General features: G+C 37.4%; 2 protein-coding genes across 2 annotated transcripts; both read right to left on the reverse strand.

Moving 5' to 3' along the window:
• Nucleotides 1–6,262: 6,262 nt before the first annotated feature.
• Nucleotides 6,263–8,765, reverse strand: LOC141668145 (uncharacterized). The gene has a single exon (XM_074474845.1). The coding sequence runs from the start codon at nt 8,700–8,702 to the stop codon at nt 7,305–7,307; it is 1,398 nt and encodes a 465-aa protein (XP_074330946.1). The 5' UTR covers nt 8,703–8,765; the 3' UTR covers nt 6,263–7,304.
• On the reverse strand, nt 6,784–7,305 carry LOC141665812 (uncharacterized). The gene is made up of 2 exons (XM_074471794.1): nt 7,095–7,305; nt 6,784–6,956 (listed from the first exon to the last, which is right to left on the reverse strand). Exons 1-2 carry the CDS (start codon nt 7,303–7,305, stop codon nt 6,784–6,786), a joined length of 384 nt encoding a protein of 127 aa, XP_074327895.1.
• Nucleotides 8,766–20,234: the final 11,469 nt, after the last annotated feature.

The following is a 20,234-nucleotide window of genomic DNA, read 5'->3' on the forward strand; positions in this document are numbered from 1 at the left end:
AAACATCTGTGCAAAATCACAAATCAATCACCATAGATTCAACAATAGTCTCTACTCTAAACTCTATCATTTCATCTATCTCGACGGATATTGTTCATCCGTCGGCTAGTGATTATATCCCGACGGATGTGCCTAACAGCAGTCATCCATCGGCTATCCCAACTACTACCCCGATGGATGTTCCTCATCCGTCGGTACTCACTACACAAGCTGAATTTTCAACAATTGTTACGAGTGTAGATGAGCTAGTAGTTTTACAATCACTCCTAGGGTTGAGGGAAGGGAGTGAGAGGCTGAGTTGCTCTCAGGAAAAAGGAGAGGAAAAGAGAGAAAATATGCAGGCTATTTCTTCCAACCTGGCAAAAGTGAGTGAGGGGAGTTCCATCTTAGTAGGTGAAGGTGAGAGTGTGAGGGTGGTGAGCCAAGGGGAGCCCTTGATGCAAGAATATAGAAAAATTGAGAGAAAAGCAGGTACAGGAGAAATAAGGATGGAAACCATTGCTAGTGAGTCAATGAATGTCAGTGATGCAGAAAAGGAGAGACTATTTCAGCAAGAATATCAAGTTGTCATAGATTCTATCTCTTTAGATGCTGAGACATTTACTCATCCTGTTCCAGCTTATCAAACTCTAGCTAGACAAGGTAATGAGGATGCTGAGAGGATGTTGAACCTGGTGCATACTACTGCTTCAATGCAAAGGGAAAAGGATGTTATAACTGCTATGTCTTCCACAGCTGGTAGTGACTTTGAATTGGCTGAAGAACCATTTGGGGATGATGGTGAGGATGATAGCATGAGCATAGGGGGAGATGCAGACACTCTTTCATGGATGCTACACAAGGACTGCTCATATTCACATCTTCAATCCACCTTATTCAAGCTTATTCATGACACCCAGACAACTATTCAAGCATCCACAAGTGCCAGCACCAAAAGGTTACTCAAAGCACGCGTGGAATCTCTACAACTGCACAAGATTTAAGCTCTCCAACAAATTCAGAATGTGGATGCAATTAAGCAAGAAATTTCTGAAGTCAAACAGTATTTTGTAGCAAGGTTGGATGCTAGGCTTCCAGGAACCACTATGACTGAAATAGCTCAAAAGCTAAGAAAGGAAGTTGATTTGAACAGGGGTTGAGGCCATGGACTCTATACTGACAAATGTGGAAAATTCAGTGGCCAAGATACTTGCAAATTAGGAAGCTCAAACCAGTCTGCTTCAACATTTGGTGGCTGCACACCCTGCTTCTACTCAACTTGATGCTAACAAAAAGGGGGAGAAAGACTCTATCAACCCAGTTAGTCAGGGGGAGTCAACAAGTGAGGGGGAGAAAGTACTCAACATTCAAGTCAGAAAAGTGATTGTGCCAATAATTGCTTTCACTAAGCCACAAGCCATGGATAGCATTGATCCAATCAATCTAGCAGCAGCAAATATAGCAGAAGTTGAGAAAAAACTGAATGATAAATGGAAGCATATTGATGAAGAAATCCAGAAGAAGTTTGGTCCAATTGAGAAACCAGACAAGATCTTTCATCACTTCTCTCAAGTCAAGCAAATTTCTGTGAATGAAATGAGTCTGGTAATTTGGAAAAGGGCCAACCTTCATGTATAAAGTCTCCAAAAGCCAACTTGGTTTTGAAGCCCAAAAGAAATTATCCAAAGTCATCTGACAAAAATCCCTTGGATCTTATGTTTGAGACTCCAAGCCCAGATGAAAAGAAGCTGTTAGCAAGGTCCATTGCATTCTTCAAGGATCCAACTGACTCTATACTAAAGAAAAGAATAGCTAAGATATACAGGAATGGGAAAGAAATCTGTGTGGTGGCTGGACACCCTCAGTTTGCAGAAGCTAAGAATGAAGAAAAGGAGAGGATTAAACAAGAAAAGAAGCAAGCTGCTCTAGATACTAAGAAGCTCAAACAGAAGAAAAAGCAGGCTGCTATAGTAGCCAAGCTCCACGCTGTGAAAACTGCAACTGAGATTTCTGAGAAGCAACATGTGATAGCTAAAACTCAGGATCAGAAAATGCACAAGGGACCTTAACAGAAAAGGAAGTTCGGATACAAAATTCTTCCCAAAAGAAGATTGGACTTCAATGATGATAAGATGGAAGAATACATTCCCAACCAGTCCACATCTACAACTCAAACATCCAAGCCCTCAGTGGTGTAGGAGGAATTTAGGGTGGATCCTACAAGGAATTTTCATGGTGAGCCAATAGTTCCCAAGGATGAGCCAGTAGACTGGGATAGTTTGCTTCTTCCTGAGCTTAATTTACCAATCTTCAACAAGTTAAAGAAGACAAAGACAAGAGCAATCAAGAAGGTCAAGCATGTGAAACTCAAAACCAAAACCTTAACCAAAACTCAACCAACTGTCAACAAGGGAGATCTTTTATATATCAGTGACATCAAGAAATTTTCAGATATAAATCTCTACATGGATGGGCTAGAAGAAGTAAGAGCAATTGATGCTCACAGAAATCTCCCTTAAAGACTGGTGTTCAAATACAAGGGTGGGAAAGAGATCATATGGCCCCTTCACATGATTCTTCAAGAAAGCTGTTCTATTTTGATAAAGATCTTCGCATCCTTCAAGAAAAAATTTGGATTCAATGTGACTGCCAAGAAAATGGTCCTAAAGAAGATAGAAGAACTAAGGAGCAGAAAAGCCTCAGATGCACTCCCAAGGACTCTATCAATTCCTTTAACAGGAAATAGAGTGCACTTAAGGCCTTACTGGCTGATGAAATTCATGGATGAAAAAGGTGTTAGGAGATTCTTCAGACTGGATGACCAATTGAGCATCTCAAGCAATGAGACTCTATTGGAAATGCAAGAAAAGATGGATCTATTAAATGCTGAAGAATTTGAATTTCACATATAACTCCAAAATCAAATAGAAGAAAATAACAGGAAGCTTGGGAAGAAATCAAGACAATCAAGAAAATAGATCACATCTGCTCAGACTAGAGGAGCACCTTGAAAATGATTGTAAGAACTCTTTGTACACTTTACTTTGTTCAATTTTTAAATAAATTGTAGCACTTACTAGTTTTATCTACCATAATTCAATATGTACATTTAGGGTGTTTTGTTATCATCAAGTTTCTCTTAATTTATGGCTACAATTCTAGTAGACATAAATTAGGGGAGATTGTTATGAATATGTTGTGAGCTTGATGATAAGTTGAACAAAATACCATAGTAGATTTAACTTAGTGTTTTTGTAGCTCTCGACGGATATTCTACAAAAGTCCCGACGGATGAACTTTATAGTCCCGATGGATGATCTCTAAACATCCATCGAGAGTGTAGCTTATGTAATAATAAGTCTTGTAGCACATGCCTGCAAACAATAATATATTAGTAGATGCTGTAGGATTCTTTATGTCATGTTGACTACTAAATTGATATGCAGAACATGTTGGCTAATTATAAATATAAGATGACTTGTAATTCTGTTAAGTGAAATAGAATCAAGTGGCAGAAAGGCTCCCGACGGATGATCTACAAAGGCTCCCGATAGATAATTAACAAAGCTCCCGACAGATGACCAACATAGTCCCGACGGATGATCATAATTCAAAAGAGCAGTTGATAGTGACAACACAGTCACATGCGTCGGGTGTTTGCAAATGGAATGTAGCAGCCTAATTGCAGGATTTAGAGAACAAAGAAGCATTACCATTTCCATGCAATTATGAAGGTATTCAAAGATGCTGGATAGAGTAACGAAATAGCATGAAATTAGACTAGAAACAATGTTTGGTTTTACTTGTTTGTCTTTTTATCATGTAACTTGGTAGTATATAAACCAAGTGTAGCCAGTAGAACAAAATAACCAAGTAAGCATTATTTTTAGTGAGATAGATAAAGATGTATCTGTTAAACATCTCTCTATAATTTTGTAAGTTCACTTGTAAGCAGCTGTGTGCTCTTTAAGCATCACAGAGTTACCATCTTTATATATATATCTCTGGTGGATAAGTTCTAATCCACCAGAAAGTTTTAATGCCTTGTGTTTTATTGCTTTCTGTGTTGATTTCCAGTTTACTTTCATTCCGCACTTCTTGCAAAATCAAACACAGTTATATATTAAGTAAGAACATCCTTATAATCAGAAAAAGAAGCCAGAATTACATTCAACCCCCCCCCCTCTGTAATTCTTGTTGCATTGATTGGGTATAACATGTGCTTTGTCCTTGAGTGCTACACAGGATTTTCAGTGATCTTCCCCCTTCCAGGTAGAGATATCACAAGACGCTTCATGTCCTAATAGTTATGGCTGTTCACGAACGGGGTTGTTCGCGAACAAGCTCGAGCTCGACTCGTTAAGAGCTCGTTCGGCTCGGCTCGTTAACGAACTCGGGCTCGAGCTCGAACAGACAAATGTGTTCGTTAAGCAAAACGAGCTCGAGCCAAGTTTTGGGTTGTTCGGCTCTAGCTCGCTCGCTAAAACTCAAAAAAAATATAATATATCCTGAATATTTTTAGCCATAAATTGGTGTCTCGAATTTTTAAAAAATATTTTTACGATCCAACCGTATGGATGTCAAGATATATATATTTTTGTGATATAACCAAAGTTTTAAAAATAATAAAAAAATTATTTGATAAGTTATTTTCACAGTCAAATAGCGGTTGACCTGATTTTTTTCTAACTCGTCTTGACTCGTTTATGTTTGCAAACAAGCTCGTGTTCGACTCGTTAATTAACGAGCTCGAGCTCGAGCTCGAACACAATTTTTGTTCGATAAAAAAGCGCGGCTCTGCTCGATTTGTCAGAAAAAAAATAAAACTCGGCTCCGGTTGTTGAACAATCCTACTATTAAGTCATCAGGTGGTCTCGTTCATATCCATTTTCGGATATGGATTTATTGTATTTGGACTGGGTTTGCAACTAATGGGCTTGTTGATTTTATTTTTGGGCCTTGACATGTTTATACATGGTCTGCTATGGGTTGCAAATCCCAATCTGCAGTCGTAGGTACTTAGTAACCGTAGGCTTGTTTTTAGTCCATCAACGAGTTTCTTCACAAACAATTTTTTTTAGTTCGTCAATGAGTTTCTTCACGAATAACCGAATTGAGCCTCGAGCAGAGTCTAGTGTTTCAGTAATAATTTGCATAGATTTTTCAATTCAATAACCTTAAATTATAATTTATAATTTTACAAGTTGTATTGATATCAACTACTAGTCTTATCTTACAGTTATATACGCACACTCACACTTTACGCTTATATCTTAATCTCTATTATTTTATTTTTCAAGACGATTTTTGAAAATATATCCAATTTTATTTTTAATTATTGAGACATTCGTAACTTTATAGATCGTACATTACTTTTAAAAATGATGATGTCAAAATTTTATTATGTTTTGTTGTTTACCTTCAATTTAGTTTATGTAAATAACAAGTTATTTAATGGTGTTAATAAAATACGAGAATTGGAAATAAATATATCACGATAACAATTTGATAGTTACTTACGAGGAACTATGTGTTAAATTTAAAAAGATAAACAAAAATTCTAAAATGATTAAATTATTAATAAATGATGAAAAAGTGTACTAAGAAAAATATTTAAGTGATTAGTAATAATTTATTATTGTAATATATACAAAACTTTATTCGAGTCAAGTCGAGTTATCGAATTCGAGCCGAACCAAACGAGCAGAGTCCGAACCTAAATGACAAAATATAAAGGTTGGCTCGTTTATTTATCCGAACTCATTTTCATGTTTAAGACCGGCTCGTTTAAGGAAACTAGCTGAGCCTAATTTACTTGTACGAGTTGATCCCAAGTTTTGATCACTATTCGGCCCTCTAGACTGTCACTTGTATATCTTCAACAAGTTGAACAGAAGTACTAGTTTGTAATAAGATGCTCACATGACTGTTCTAACACTAGACTTCAAACTTGTAACAACAAAAGATTAAAATACTTAATCTGATCATTTGTGATGATGAAACCTGAAACACTCGTTAGTTTAAGGCATTCTAGATGAAATACACCCACTCGCACAAACCAACACATGCTCATTGCCAGTTACAATTGTTAAAAATGAACTGTTGAGAATTATCTGGTTCAGATAATGCGTCCTTCTGCTAGTGCTATGTAAACTAGAGGTCCAGAAGGCTTCTGCGTTTCGTTCAATTTTTATGTTATGATATCAGCTACCAATTACCAGCATGTATTGCCTATATTATTGGGACTCCTAATTGGTGGAACTTAAAACAAGCAATAAACTGTTTCAGAAATAAAGACTAGAAACATATACATTTTTCAAGAAAATGTGTAAAGGAGCATAGCAGAAAGAGCATTCAAGGCTTCAAGCTAATAGTACCAAAACCAAATATAATTTTACTAAAGAGCTAAAGTTATCAAAGCCCAAGACAGCAGCTTCAATGATAAAATCAAACTATTCTATACACATTTCAAATCACCAATCTCCTTGATCTTAGTGAAACCTTTGTCTCTTGCCAGCTACCAAAATTGTCAGACATTTCCAGCAGATATTGTATACCTTCCACTTCCAACACATGAACCGGGTGTCCCGTTTCCGTAACATCGGAATCATTTGCGAAGTCACACAAGACATCTCAACAGAATATCTTGAGTTCATTGGTACAAGGGAATAACTTGAACTCTCAGACACCTTTAGGCCTAGATTTTCCACATTACAACCTTTAATGGAAACCAGAGGAATATGAAAGGGATGCAGTGGTGGCGGATTTTTCCATTTCGGCAGTGGGCCCAGCCACAAGAAGTGTCTAAAGAAGTAGCCCTGCTCCTAGTACAGATTGCACGAGATTACCTTTCTGAGGCATTGTTTTCCCTTTCACAAGATTATTAATAATCAAAGAACCCTGATCAACTTTCACAACTACAGAAGGAACATTATAGTCTTGAACAAATGGCTCATGATTCATAAATGCCATGTTACCTGAATCAACAATTTGGTGATTATAAAGGTTTGAAAAATCAGGGATGTCACCGCATCAAAAAAGGGATTCAACTGGGGAAGAATTTTGTGTATGGTAATTGTATGGTTGATCAGAGAAGCTGTTGGATTCAGTTATACTTGAATTTGCTCTGGTGGGCTTCACCAGGGGATTTTTAGGTGAAATTCGAGGCATCGCTGACAATATTTCAGTTGTCGGTTTTGCTGAAGGAATCACAAGCTTGTTGACTAGCTGGTCAAGTTGATCTCTAGCTTCATTTCTTTCCTGAATAGTCTTCTTTAAGAGTTGGATCATTTGCTTCATTTCTTCACTTGCTTTTGATTTCCTCATTATCCAGCACAAATGAGTTCGTTTACAAGCTCAACTGCAGCTTCACCTTTTTCGCTAACAAGTTGAACCAAGGAATCCCATAATTTTGAATTAAATCTTAACTTCTTCTTATTTATCTCCTCCAAAATATAGCAAGCATCATCTATCTTTCCACTCCTGGTTAATCCTACAATCAAACAGCAAAATGTTTCCAAACGTGGACAATGATTACTCATCAACATGGCATTTAAAACCTTCAAACCTCCTTCAAAGTCTTCGACGCTACAAAAACCATCAACCATGATCCTGTATGTAGCAGCATTTGGCTCACACCCCTCGACCTGCATTTCAACTAATAACTTATAAGCGTCCGCAGTCCTTCCATCCTTACACAAATAGTTAATCAAAATGTTGTAAATAACGACATCTGGCTCAACCCGTCTCTTCTTCATCTCACCAAGCAACTCTTTAGCTTCATCCCACTTTCCATTCTTCACAATATCACTCATCAAAACACCATAATTAACAAGGCGAGGTTTACACCCTTGATACTCCATATCAAACATCAAATTCTTCGCTTCTTTAAACTTCCCTAAACAACACAAACCTTCCATCAACAACCCATACGTAACTGCATTTGCGTGTTTCCCTCTCTTAATCATCTCATCAAACAACTCCTTTGCCTTATCAAACTCACCCCTCTTACACAAAAATCCAATTTGACAATTATACGTGACGACACTCGGCTCCACTTCTCTCACAAGCATTTCATCAAACACCTTCCGTGCAACCTCCCACTCTCCCTTCACCAACCACCCCTTAATCATAACATTAAACGAAACCGAATTCAACCTAAACCCCATCATCCTGGCATTCCCAAACATCATATTAGCATCATCAATCCTCTCATTGTCAACCAACACATTCAAAATCGTATTAAACGACTGCACGGTACGACCACAATTAAACCCTTTAATACCCATAAACACCTCAATGGCCTTATCAATCAACCCAGCTTTTCCCAAATGCTTAATAATCCCAATAAACAGCGCTTCTCCGCATCGAACATCACGAGATTTAAGATAGCCAAGAAGCATTTCAACTGCGTCGAAACTTCGAGCTTTGGAGAGCTTGTAAATGAGAGAAGAGTAAGAAGGGTAATCATGTTTGAAGCCCAGTTGATGATAGTGATGAAAAAGTGATAAAGCTTCATCTGGGTCATTGATTTGTTTGATGTTTGTGAGGAAAGATATGGGCTTGCGAGTGGGCCTGTGAGGTTGAGAATTCTTTGGTGAGGGTTTATGAGTGTGGTAAGACTGAGAGTGAGGAGTGGTGGTGTTGATATGTATGAATACATTTTGTATAACAATGGTGGTTAAGTGACGAGGATTGAGTGGTTTTAGTTTAGTAGTTATCATTGAGACCGTAGGAGTATGAAACCAATAGCTGCGTTGTTGGGTTTTTCTTCTTTCTATCTCCAGGCCTGCCCAAACCGTGGTGAGTATAACCAACCGAACCGAATAACAGAAATAATTTTGGTTCGGTTAATCAAAATATTTAATTCGGTTCGATTTTCGGTAGCATATTTTTTATAATTCGGTTATTTGGTTATTAATTGCGGTTAACCATATAACCGAAATAATATAATAATAAATATATTATTATAATAAATATTAATATATATTTATACATTTAATATATTTTATATTTATAATCACATCATAAAAACTTTTTAATACCAAATATATATACAGGTTATGTATTTCATGTGTTTTAAGCTCATGTTAATATTAAAATAAATTAAAAATTAATTGGTGTAAATAGATATTAACTGGTAATTTTTATTGTGAAATGTTTATCATGTAAGAGTATTAGAGATCATTAGTTCCCTGCATCTACAGAGTACTCTGCCATTTATTTTTTGTATAACATCTGTTCTACGTTTCCTTCCTAATGTATTGTATTATTTGATTTTATAATATTGGCTAAAAAGATTATATCTATTTTTGTCATTTTTTATACTTTAAATAGATTTCAGTTATTGAAATCGGTTTTCGATAGGCATACTTGACATATTTCCGTTTCGGTTAACCGAAAAAAAATTCGGTTTCGGTTTCGGTTAACCGAATGCACACCCCTAAGTATAACGTTTGTAATTTTTATTATTTTAATATTTTATGAAAATAAATATAAAAAATAATAATTATATATTATTGAGTTAATTAAATTAAAATATTTAAATATTATTTTGTATAAATTATATTATCGAAAGATTTAAAATTTAGATAATAAAATATTAAAAATCCTCATATTACAGCCTATTGGTCATTTCGTTGTGTGGGTGCAGAGCTTTTTGGAAAGTGAGAGTCTTGAATAGCAGTGATGTATGTTGATGATTTTGTATTGTTTTTTAAAAAAAAAATCTTCATTTATTAATTATTTTATTATATTATAATTTGAATTATTAAAATTAATTTTGGAAGTGTTTGGTTCCTAACAAAAGAGGTAAGAACGAAGTTAAGTGCGATTAGGAATTACGTTGGATAATAATTCATAGAGTTTCCAGTTATGTTAGATACATAATTTAATTTTTTTTAATTAAATTATATTTGTTTAAACTTTGTTTTGTATTTGTAAGGTATTAACATATTTTTTGGGAAGTTATAAACTAACCGACTAAACGAAACCATATTTTCCCTATAATATTATAGTATATGTTCAGACAGTTTGTGGTTATATTAGATACATAATTTAATTTTTTTAACTAAATTATATTTATTTAAATTTTGTTTGAAAGGTGTTAACATATTTTTTAACAAGATGTTAATCAATCAAACAAATGAAATCATATTTCATTTATAATAATATAATACAGATAAAAAGAAGTTATATACATGAGGTGTGGGTGGCGGCATCATGACTTACCTAACAAATGAAATCATATTTGATTTATAATAATATAATACAGATAAAAAGAAGTTATATACATGAGGTGTGTATGGCGGCATCATGACTTGGGAGTCATGGTTGAAGTAGGATACTAGATCTTTAATAAAGTTTGTGTATATTTTTATTTATTTTTTTAAGGGAACCCGTAACCGCTATAACCCCACGGGTTCACGTAATAGCATGTAAATCACGTGAACCACGATAAACCGCATTTAAGCAATAAGTTCTGCTCAGGAGGCATAATCATAAATTCTCCTCCCGTGGGATTCGAACCTGCGACCAAGAGGATAGTTATACCCTCGTTAACCAACTGGGCCAACCTTTGCGGACGAGTTTGTGTATTTGTTGAATACATAATTAGTTTTTTCAATAAATAATGTAAATAATGGGTTTAATATTTTGGAAGGGATTAATAAAATTCTTTGGAAGGCGCTAACCAACCGATCAAACGAAACTATGTTTCGCTTATAATAGTAATAGTATAATATAGATACATAAACAATTGTAGATTTTAAATTTGTAATTTGGTGAAGAAAATAGTACCTTTGAATTCCTATTATAAAATTGGGTTCGCTTTTTTATATATCCAACTTATAATTAGTTTATAAGTTCAAATTGATTTATTAGCTTCAAAAAGAAGTTAAATTTGTGTATGTTTCTTATTGTTTATCTATTTACCTATACTACAATATTTGTTTTTGCTACATATTGATTTTATCGAATTACCTTACTTTACTAAAAAACATTTTAACCTTACTCATCTATACTATACTATAATAGTCGGTGTTGTATAAAAACATGCATGTACTTTAACAAGACTAAGACAATTTGTCAACCCTGAGTAAGCTGTACTGTTATCTAAATTTATATTTTGTACTTGTAACACTTAAAGTCTGTAAAAATGCAAAGGAGCAGACAGATGAGCAAGATCTACTCGAAGGATGAGAAATATCTACTCGATGGATGAGCAATATCTACTCGACGGATGAGCAATATCTACTCGACGGATGAGCAATATCTACTCGATGGATGAGCAATCACTACTCGACGGATGAGCAATATCCACAGGGAGTAGAGAAGTCAGGAAAGCTACTCGATAACTCAAGAAGATATCGAAAAGCCAATTTGAAGGACTGAAGATTGGAGATATCGACAAGTCATTCCTTCACTAGAGAACTTAGAGTTGTCGACAAGTCTACATTCATTCGAAAACTCAGAGATATCTACAAGTCAAAGTGAAGATGTGAAGACTAGAGATCTCGACAAGCTGAAGACCTCTACAAGCCAAACTCAATATGGAGTGCTAGAGATCTCGATAAACCTATGTACTTATCGAGATGTCAAGTGTTCTATTAATTCAAACTGAAGATCTCGAGGTACAGTCTCAAAGTACAGAATTGCATATCAGTTCAATATCCAAGATAAACAATCAACAAACAATCCAACAACTGGATTGACAAGTCTACAAAAAGCAACTTGAAGAGTGTGCAAGATCAATGGCAAAGATTAACTGACAGAGGAAGATTAAAGTAAATACGGGATGTTAAAGATATACTAAGCCAGAAATGGAAGATTTACTTCTCTATAAATAGAAATGACAAGTGACAGTTTAGAAAAGTTAATAGCATATTTATTATCCACTGTGTAAACCATCAGTTAACTGGGTTATAAAGTTAACACTGGTCCTCTATTTAGAAGTAACAATTTAGATCAAATCTCTTGTATCACTATCAAGAAGAAGCTGAGCTCTTTAACATCAAAGAGATTAGAAATTTTGTAGCAAAACAGTCTTAATTTTTAATATAAAAATTAAGTGAGTTTTGAAGATTTATGTTCTTTATTTTCTGCAAGTTTAGATTCTGCATGAACACTTTTCTATACAAGATTTAATTTATTTTGTTCAACCATTAACTTTCAAGAAAAGCCTAAAATCAAAAAAACACATTCACCCCCCTATGTGTGTGATTCATTACCTAACAAGTGGTATCAGAGCAAAATCTGAAAGTAAACAGATTCAAGATCTTGGAAGAATTAATACACAGAAAATCAGTAGCATCAAAATTCCTACCTTTGACAAAGCTAACTACACTCTTTGAAAAAAGAAAATGATGTTGTTTATCAGGATGGCCAATCCACTCCATATTCAGATCCTCAAGAATGGACCCTTCATTCCTATGGTAAGAGTTGAGGAATCTACAGATGGAGGCATGGTCATACCAGCTCATTATGCTCCTAAAGATCCAGCTGAGTATTCAGACCCTGCAAAGGAGAAAGTCTTTCTGGATAGCAGCTTGCAACTGATATTGATAAAGTCACTTAACAATGTGATGTACAATAATATTATTAACTGTGACACTGCCAAGCAAATATGTGAGAAGATTGAAATACTCTGTGAAGGAACTGAGGAGGTTAGATCTAATCAAAGAAGGATATTGATTTCACAGTATGAGGGTTTCATGGCTAAGCCTAAGGAAAGCATTACTAATGTGTTTGAAAGATTCAATAAGCTGATAAATGACTTGCAGCTTCATGAAAAATACTATGAAGCTGAAGAAGTGAATATAAAGTTCTTACTTACTCTCCCTGACCATTTGGAACAGAAAATCTCAGCAATCAGGGAAGGGAGAGACTTAAGCAGAATAACTTTGGAAGTTCTATATGGAATTCTCAAAATATATGAACAAGAGATGATTCAAAGGCAATCGTTGAGATCTGCTCAAGGACATGTTGTGGATGGCTCAAGTGCTTTAATTATAAATGAAAGCCAATCCTTCAATGATGAACTAAGATCTCAAACTTCAGTTGCCTCAACAAGTGAGCAGAGAACAAATGATTCACATGAGCAAGTCATACTAGAGTTGGAAAAGGATGAGTTCTACACTTTTGAAGAACTAGATGAGCTAGATCAGTCAATGGCCTATCCACTCTTGAAGAACTAGATGAGCTAGATCAGTCAATGGCCTATCTAGCTAGAAAATTCTCTAACATTAGAGTAAAGAAGCCAAGATACTTCAGAAATAAAGGAAAATGTTTCAACAAAGACAACATCTGGAAAGAGAAAGGGAAGTACAATTCTGACAGCAAGAGTGGTTACAAAACTAGATATGTTGACAGATCTAATATAAGGTGCTTAAATTGTGATGAACTATGCCACTTTGCTATAGAATGCAGGAAACCTAAGAAGGTGAAAAAAGACAAATCTTATCTTGAACTGGAAGCAAAGTATGAAGCTCTTCTAAAAAAGCAACAGAGCAAAGCTTACATTGCGGAGGGAAAGAGTTGGGATGATTCAGATAATGATGAAGATGAGGAAGTCGGAAACTATGCTCTAATGGCTTTGGAGCAAGGTGAATCATCCTCATCAAAAGCACAAACACCAACTCTTACCACTATTGATTTAAACGTGAATCAATACAAGAAAACTGTTAAAAAGATGAGCACATAAATATTTCACATTCACACAAGCATGGTTGCTGCTAATGAAGAAGTTAGCAGATTAACAAAGATAAATAAGAAGCTCGAGAGTGAGAAGCAAGAAACTGATTGTTGCTAGTTGAACTTGAAGCTTTAAAACAAGAAAATGCTTATTTCAAGAACAAGCTTAAGTGTGCAAATGAAATTGAAGTAGTGTTAAGGGAGAAGTTAGAAAAGAATGAAGTAAAGATGAAATCTTTCAGAAATGCATCTGAACTGGTCGGACAGTATCATGAGAAGAATAAGCCATATGCAAATATTGTTATTGGCTTTGTGTTAGATATATTTGTGATGTCATATCTAATCTATTGTGTTTATTTTCAGAACTTAATATCAGGACTTATCAGGACTTATCAGGACTTACTGGAAATCAGGACTTACTGATGTCAGAACTTATATCAGAACTTAAGGCGTCAGAAAATATATCAGAACTTAAGTGCTGGTACACTTCAGATAAGGAATGCAGCTGATTTACAGGAGATGATATGGACTAAAACAAAAGAAGATATGCATGAATAGTTGGACAACTAGAAGACTTGTAGAAGATAATATCTGATTGATATATTTTAGGAGACAGAATTATATTCCATATCAATTAGAAGATATCTTGTAACTGTGTACTATATAAACACAGCTTAGGGTTTACACTATAAGTCTTATCATTTATGAGAACATTATTCATTGTAACCTAGCAGCTCTTAGTGATATTATTCATCACTGAGAGAGTAGTTTAACCTACTTTGTAACAGAGCTTATTATATTGAATAAACTTGATTATTGTTACATACTTGTGTTTAAAATCGATTTGATTGTATAAACACTATATTCAACCCCCTTCTATAGTGTTGTGTGACCTAACAAGTGGTATCAGAGCCTCTCTGTTGATATATAAACAGTGAGATCCAGTTTACAATCATGTCTGACGACACACAAACTCCACCTAAGCCCACCAAAACTCAAGATACTCAAAACAATCAAACACACAGTCGATATGAGAGTATTAGGGTTCTCATACTGAGAGCATCTGAGTATCCTATATGGAAGGTAAAGATGGCTATGTTTCTGGAAGCCACAGATCCAGAATACCTTGATAGAATTAATGATGGACCATATAAGCCTACCAAGCTCTCTGTTGCAGTTACTGATTAACCAGCAAAGATGATACCAAAGGAGAAAGGTGATTACACACCTGAAGACATCTCATCTATTGCCAAGGATGCAAGGGTAAGGCATCTACTTCATAGTGCAATTGACAATGTCATGTCAAACAGGGTAATTGGATGCAAGGCTGTAAAGGAAATATGGGATGCTTTGGAGATAAGATGCCAGGGAACTGAAGCCATCAAAAAGAACATAAAGTCTATACTCACACAAGAGTATGAGCACTTTGATTCAAAAGCTGATGAATCATTAATTGATTTACATGACAGGTTTGCCAAACTCTTGAATGATCTATCACTGGTGGACAAGAAATATGATCTTGAAGATTCAATTCTAAAATTCCTTTTAGCTCTTCCTGAAAATTGGGATTTGAAGTCTACTACTGATAGGGAAGAAAATAAGGCATGGTTATGTAATTAATGTTGCATTAATCATATCAGAATTGGGCCAGCAACTAGGCCCATTTGAGAAGGCCCAAAACCCTGAATATTAATTAATTAATAAGGGATAAGTCAGCTGATAAGATGAGTCCTAGTGGAGAAATAAATCCATGTAGATTGGTCTCCAAGGAACCTGGTGGGATAAGAAATCAGCTTCCTACCTCTTAGGACTCCAAAGCCTATTCTAATTCTGAGACTTGCCCACCAAGTCTTCTAACCCAAGTATAATTTAAGGACTCCCAATATCTATATAAGGGGCCTCACCCCACATATCAGAACTACGTTTTTTGACTTGATCCTTGGTAATCAGCAAGGTACGTAGGCATCTTGTTAAGGCAGATCGAGTCACGAAACACAAGAGCAGTCAAATCGAACCTCGAAACTCACGTTCTCTAGTAATAAATACAGCAATTATTATACCTTAGTTTTTGATCCATAACATTTAGCACCGTCTGTGGGTAAGCACAACAACAACCATGGCGAGAACACGGAGAGGAAGCAGCGCCCTAGAAGGAGGAAAACCAGCGGGAACAACCCAAACGATTTCATCAACCGTGGAGGTACCTCCTCATTCAACCTATGTCGCCACCCAAGGAGGAGCCCAGGTAGAGGCAACTGAACCTCAACCCCAAAGAATGATCCCCCCGGCTCCTCAAGGTATGAATCCCCAACTTCAACAACTACATACACCTGTGAATTCTCGACCCGTTGGGTATGAGTATTCAACTGTTGTGACCACTAACCCCCCCCCCCTTATGGGATGCCCCTTTACCCCGAGGTTGGAGGAAGTGGACATGCTGGACGGAGTGAAGGACGAGGGTGAACACCCCCTACATACAAGGTTTGGCTCCTATCCTAGAGGATCAGGAATTTTCTGGTCCTTACACTGAGAGAGATTCCGAATCTTGAGATGATGAAGTGGCCCCAAGAAGGAGACGTGCTGGCAAAGAGCCGATGGATGATGATAACCAACGTCCTATGAGCACCCGAAGGGTGAATCCCCAAGAAGTGCAGGAGAGAATCAAGGCCCACGAGGTTGAGATTCAAAGGCTGAAACGCGACTTGGAGGCGCACCAGGCTCCCAGACTCCCATTACCACCTAGGGGAGAAATCATCCTCCAATCATAGACCTGGATGGTCCTTCACAAAGAAGGGCTATAGTCCAAAGAGCTGATCCAAGCAATCTTCTTCCCCTTGGAGATCCTAATGATCCTACTCCACCATTCACTGAAGAGATAATGAATGCCCATATCTCAAGGAAGTTCAAGATGCCCACTATCAAAGCTTATGATGGCACGGGAGATCCCGCTAATTATGGCAGGACATTCTCTAATGCAATGTTGTTGCAGCCCGTGAATGACGCTATTAAGTGTTGGGCCTTTCCTCAAACCCTGTCGCGTATGGCTCAAAGATGGTATAGTCGTTTTCCCCTGAGCTCTATTGGGTCCTTCAGAGAATTAAGTCAGGCTTTTATTAAGCAGTTCATCAGCGGGAGAGTGCATGAGAAAAGTTCAACATCCCTCATGAGCATTGTGCAGGGAGCGAAGAAATCCTTGAGAGACTACCTGAATCGTTTCACAAAGGAAGCTTTAAAAGTCCCGGACCTTGATGACAAGATAGCCATGATAGCACTGCAACCGGGAACTAGGGATGAGTTCTTCAAGATGTCCTTGGCCAAGCGCCCCCCTGAAAGCATGTTGCAACTCCAAGATAGGGCTGGGAAGTACATCAAAGTGGAGGAGAGCATGAGCAAGACAGTAGTAAGTAACAAGCCCACTGAAGGCAAGAAGCGAAAAACTGATCTGGAATATATTGCGAAGGACAAGTATCCCAGAACTGAGCAAAACCCTGATTCAACCCCAAAGAAGGGAGGACCTGGGCAAAAATTTACTGAATATGCTAAGCTGAATGCTCCTGGAAGCCAGATCTTGATGGAAATCGAGAAAGATCAAGATATTCGTTGGCCTAAACCCTTAAAGGCTGATCCTGCCAAGCTAGATAAGAGCAAATATTGTAAATTTCACAAAGATGTTGGTCATGACACCGATGAGTGTAGGCAAGTGAAAGATGAAATAGAATTCCTCATTCGGAAAGGAAGATTGAACAAGTACACTGGGGAAGGAAGAGATAGGCATAACAATGGGAGAAAGAACTTTGAAGATCATAGGAGGGACCAAGATGATCAGGGGCGGAATCCCCAGCCTAGGGGACCAGTTATAAATGCAATCTTTGGAGGACCACGACCCCGAGGGCCTGTGATAAACATAATTTTTGGAGGACCAACTGCTGCTGGTTTATCCAGGAACTCCAGGAAAGCATATACCAGGGAGGTTATGCATATTATTGGGGAAGCCCCGAAGAGGTCCAGGACAGGAGTAACAATGGCATTTGATGATTATGACTTGGAGGGTGTGAAATTTCCTCATGATGACCTGCTGGTCATAACACCAATAATAGGGAGCATCCCGATGAAGAGGGTCCTCGTAGATAATGGTGCTTTAGTGGATATCTTACTCCATGACACCTTTTTAAGGATGGGTTATAATGATTCTCAATTAACCCCGACCGATATGCCGATATATGGATTTGCAGGAGTGGAGTGCCCCGTGGAAGGGATAATCAAGTTGCCAACAACCATAGGTCAGGAACCAAGATAAGCAACACAAATGTTGGACTTTGTGGTGGTGAAGGCTAGTTCAACTTACAATACTATCATAGGAAGAACATGGATACATGCCTTCAAGGTAGTCCTTTCTTCCTACCATTCAGTAATAAAGTTTCCCACCCGGAATGGGATTGGGGAAGAAAGAGGAGATCAAAAAATGACTAGAAGTTGTTATGTGGCCTCACTGAGGGTAGATGGAGTTGGGGGGCAGGTTATGCCTATTGAAGATCTGGATATCCGAGAGAATGATGAGAAAAGAGGGAAGCCAACAGAAGACTTGGTTTCAGTTCCTTTAGCTCTCGAGGATCCTGAGAAGGTGACTTTCGTTGGAGACACGCTAGAGGAGCCCCTTAGAGGGAAGTTGGTGAAATTTTTGCAAGAAAATAGTGATGTGTTTGCATGATCTGCAGCTGATATGCCAGGCATAGACCCAGAACTGATTACTCACAAGCTAAATGTGGATGCAAATCGGAAGACAGTGAAACAAAAGAAAAGAAGTTTTGCTCCAGAGAGGCAAGAAGCTATAAAACAGGAAGTAGAGAAGCTCTTAGAGGCTTATTTCATCGAGGAGATACAATTTCCAGAATGATTAGCAAACCCTGTGATGGTAAAAAAGGCCAATGGAAAATGGAGGATGTGTGTGGACTTTAATGACCTAAATGATGCATGTCCGAAGGATTGTTTCTCGTTGCCAAGGATAGATACTTTGATAGATGCCACTGCTGGACATGAGATGCTGAGCTTTATGGATGGATTTAGTGGATACAATTAAATCAAGATGCACAAGGATGACATCCCAAAGGTATCATTCATCACTGACTTTGGTGTTTATTGTTATCTTGTTATGGCATTTAGTCACTAGAATGCAGGAGCCACATATCAAAGGTTGGTAAATAAAATTTTTAAGGATCCTATTAGCAAGACCATGGAAGTTTATGTTGATGAAATGTTAGTCAAGAGTCTAGTAAAGACTGACCACATAACCCATTTGAGGGAAGCTTTCGAGGTCCTGAGATATCATAAAATGATGTTAAATCCTCCAAAGTGTGCTTTCGGAGTGGGATCAGGAAAGTTCTTGGGATTGATGGTCTCTAAGAGAGGAAACGAGGCCAATCCCAATAAAATAAAGGCAATCATGGACATGGAGCCACCAAAGACTATCAAAGATGTTCAAAAGCTCACTGGAAGGGTTGCTACATTGGGGCGATTCATCTCCAAGTCTGGAGAGAAGTGCTTGTCGTTCTTCAAGACCTTGAAGAAGGTTAAGGATTTTGTATGGAGTGAGGAAAGCCAGAAGGCATTCGAAGAATTAAAGAAATATATGGACCAGGCCCCGTTATTGGCCAAGACAGCTCTGAATGAAGTATTATACTTGTACCTGGCCGTTTCATAAAATGCCTTGAGCACTGTATTGGTTAAAAAGGAACTTAACCAGAACCCATATACTATGTTAGCAAAATTCTGCATGGAGCTGAGTTGAATTATTCAACTATTGAGAAGTTTGCTTTAGCCTTGCTAATGGCTTCAAGAAAGTTACGTCCTTACTTTTAGGCTCATCAAATTGAGGTGCTAACAAATTAGCCCCTGAGAAATATTATTCATAGTCCCAAGGCTAGTGGGAGGCTGATCAAGTGGGCAATAGAGCTGGGAGAATTCGATATCAAATATAAGCCACGAACGGCAATAAAAGCCCAAGTATTGGCTGACTTGGTGGTGGAATGTACCATACCCAACCGAGAAGTCGGGGGGGGCAGGAAGATACTATACCTCCAAACACAGATGGTGATAAAGGGGGCAAAGAGAAGGAAGTTAAGGAAAAGGAATATTGGGTCCTCTATTTTGATGGAGCATCAAAAAAAAATTCAAGTGGAGCAGGTTTGGTTTTACAAAGCCCCGATGGGTTCTTAATTAAATATGCTATGAAGTTAGACTTTCCAACCACAAACAATGAGGCAGAATATGAAGCTCTAATAGCTGGCATCGGCCTAGCAGGGACACTGAGAGTCAAGAACTTGAAGGTCTGTGGAGACTCGAAGTTGGTCATCTCCCAGGTGAAGGGAGAGTTTGAGGCAAGGGATGATACGATGGCTAAGTACATCCGCCTAGTAAGGGCTGTGATGACCCAATATGATGAATGTCATGTTGAGCACATTCCAAGGGAGGAAAATGCTAAGGCAGATGCATTATCAAAGTTTGCTTCATCTGAGATAGAGGAAAGTTCAGGAAGTGTATACTTCCACGTTGTGAAGACACAGAGCATT

The sequence above is a fragment of the Apium graveolens genome, chromosome 6 (assembly GCF_009905375.1).
Source record: "Apium graveolens cultivar Ventura chromosome 6, ASM990537v1, whole genome shotgun sequence".
NCBI classification, from domain to species: Eukaryota; Viridiplantae; Streptophyta; class Magnoliopsida; order Apiales; family Apiaceae; genus Apium; species Apium graveolens.

Excerpts from the sequence above, each read along its gene's own strand:
- LOC141665812 (XM_074471794.1), bottom strand. The coding sequence starts at position 7,305 with ATGAGGAAATCAAAAGCAAGTGAAGAAATGAAGCAAATGATCCAACTC. Across the intron at positions 6,957-7,094 it reads GCCCACCAGAGCAAATTCAA|GTAACATGGCATTTATGAAT; the intron begins GTATAACTGAAT and ends TTGTTGATTCAG.
- LOC141668145 (XM_074474845.1), bottom strand. The coding sequence starts at position 8,702 with ATGATAACTACTAAACTAAAACCACTCAATCCTCGTCACTTAACCACC.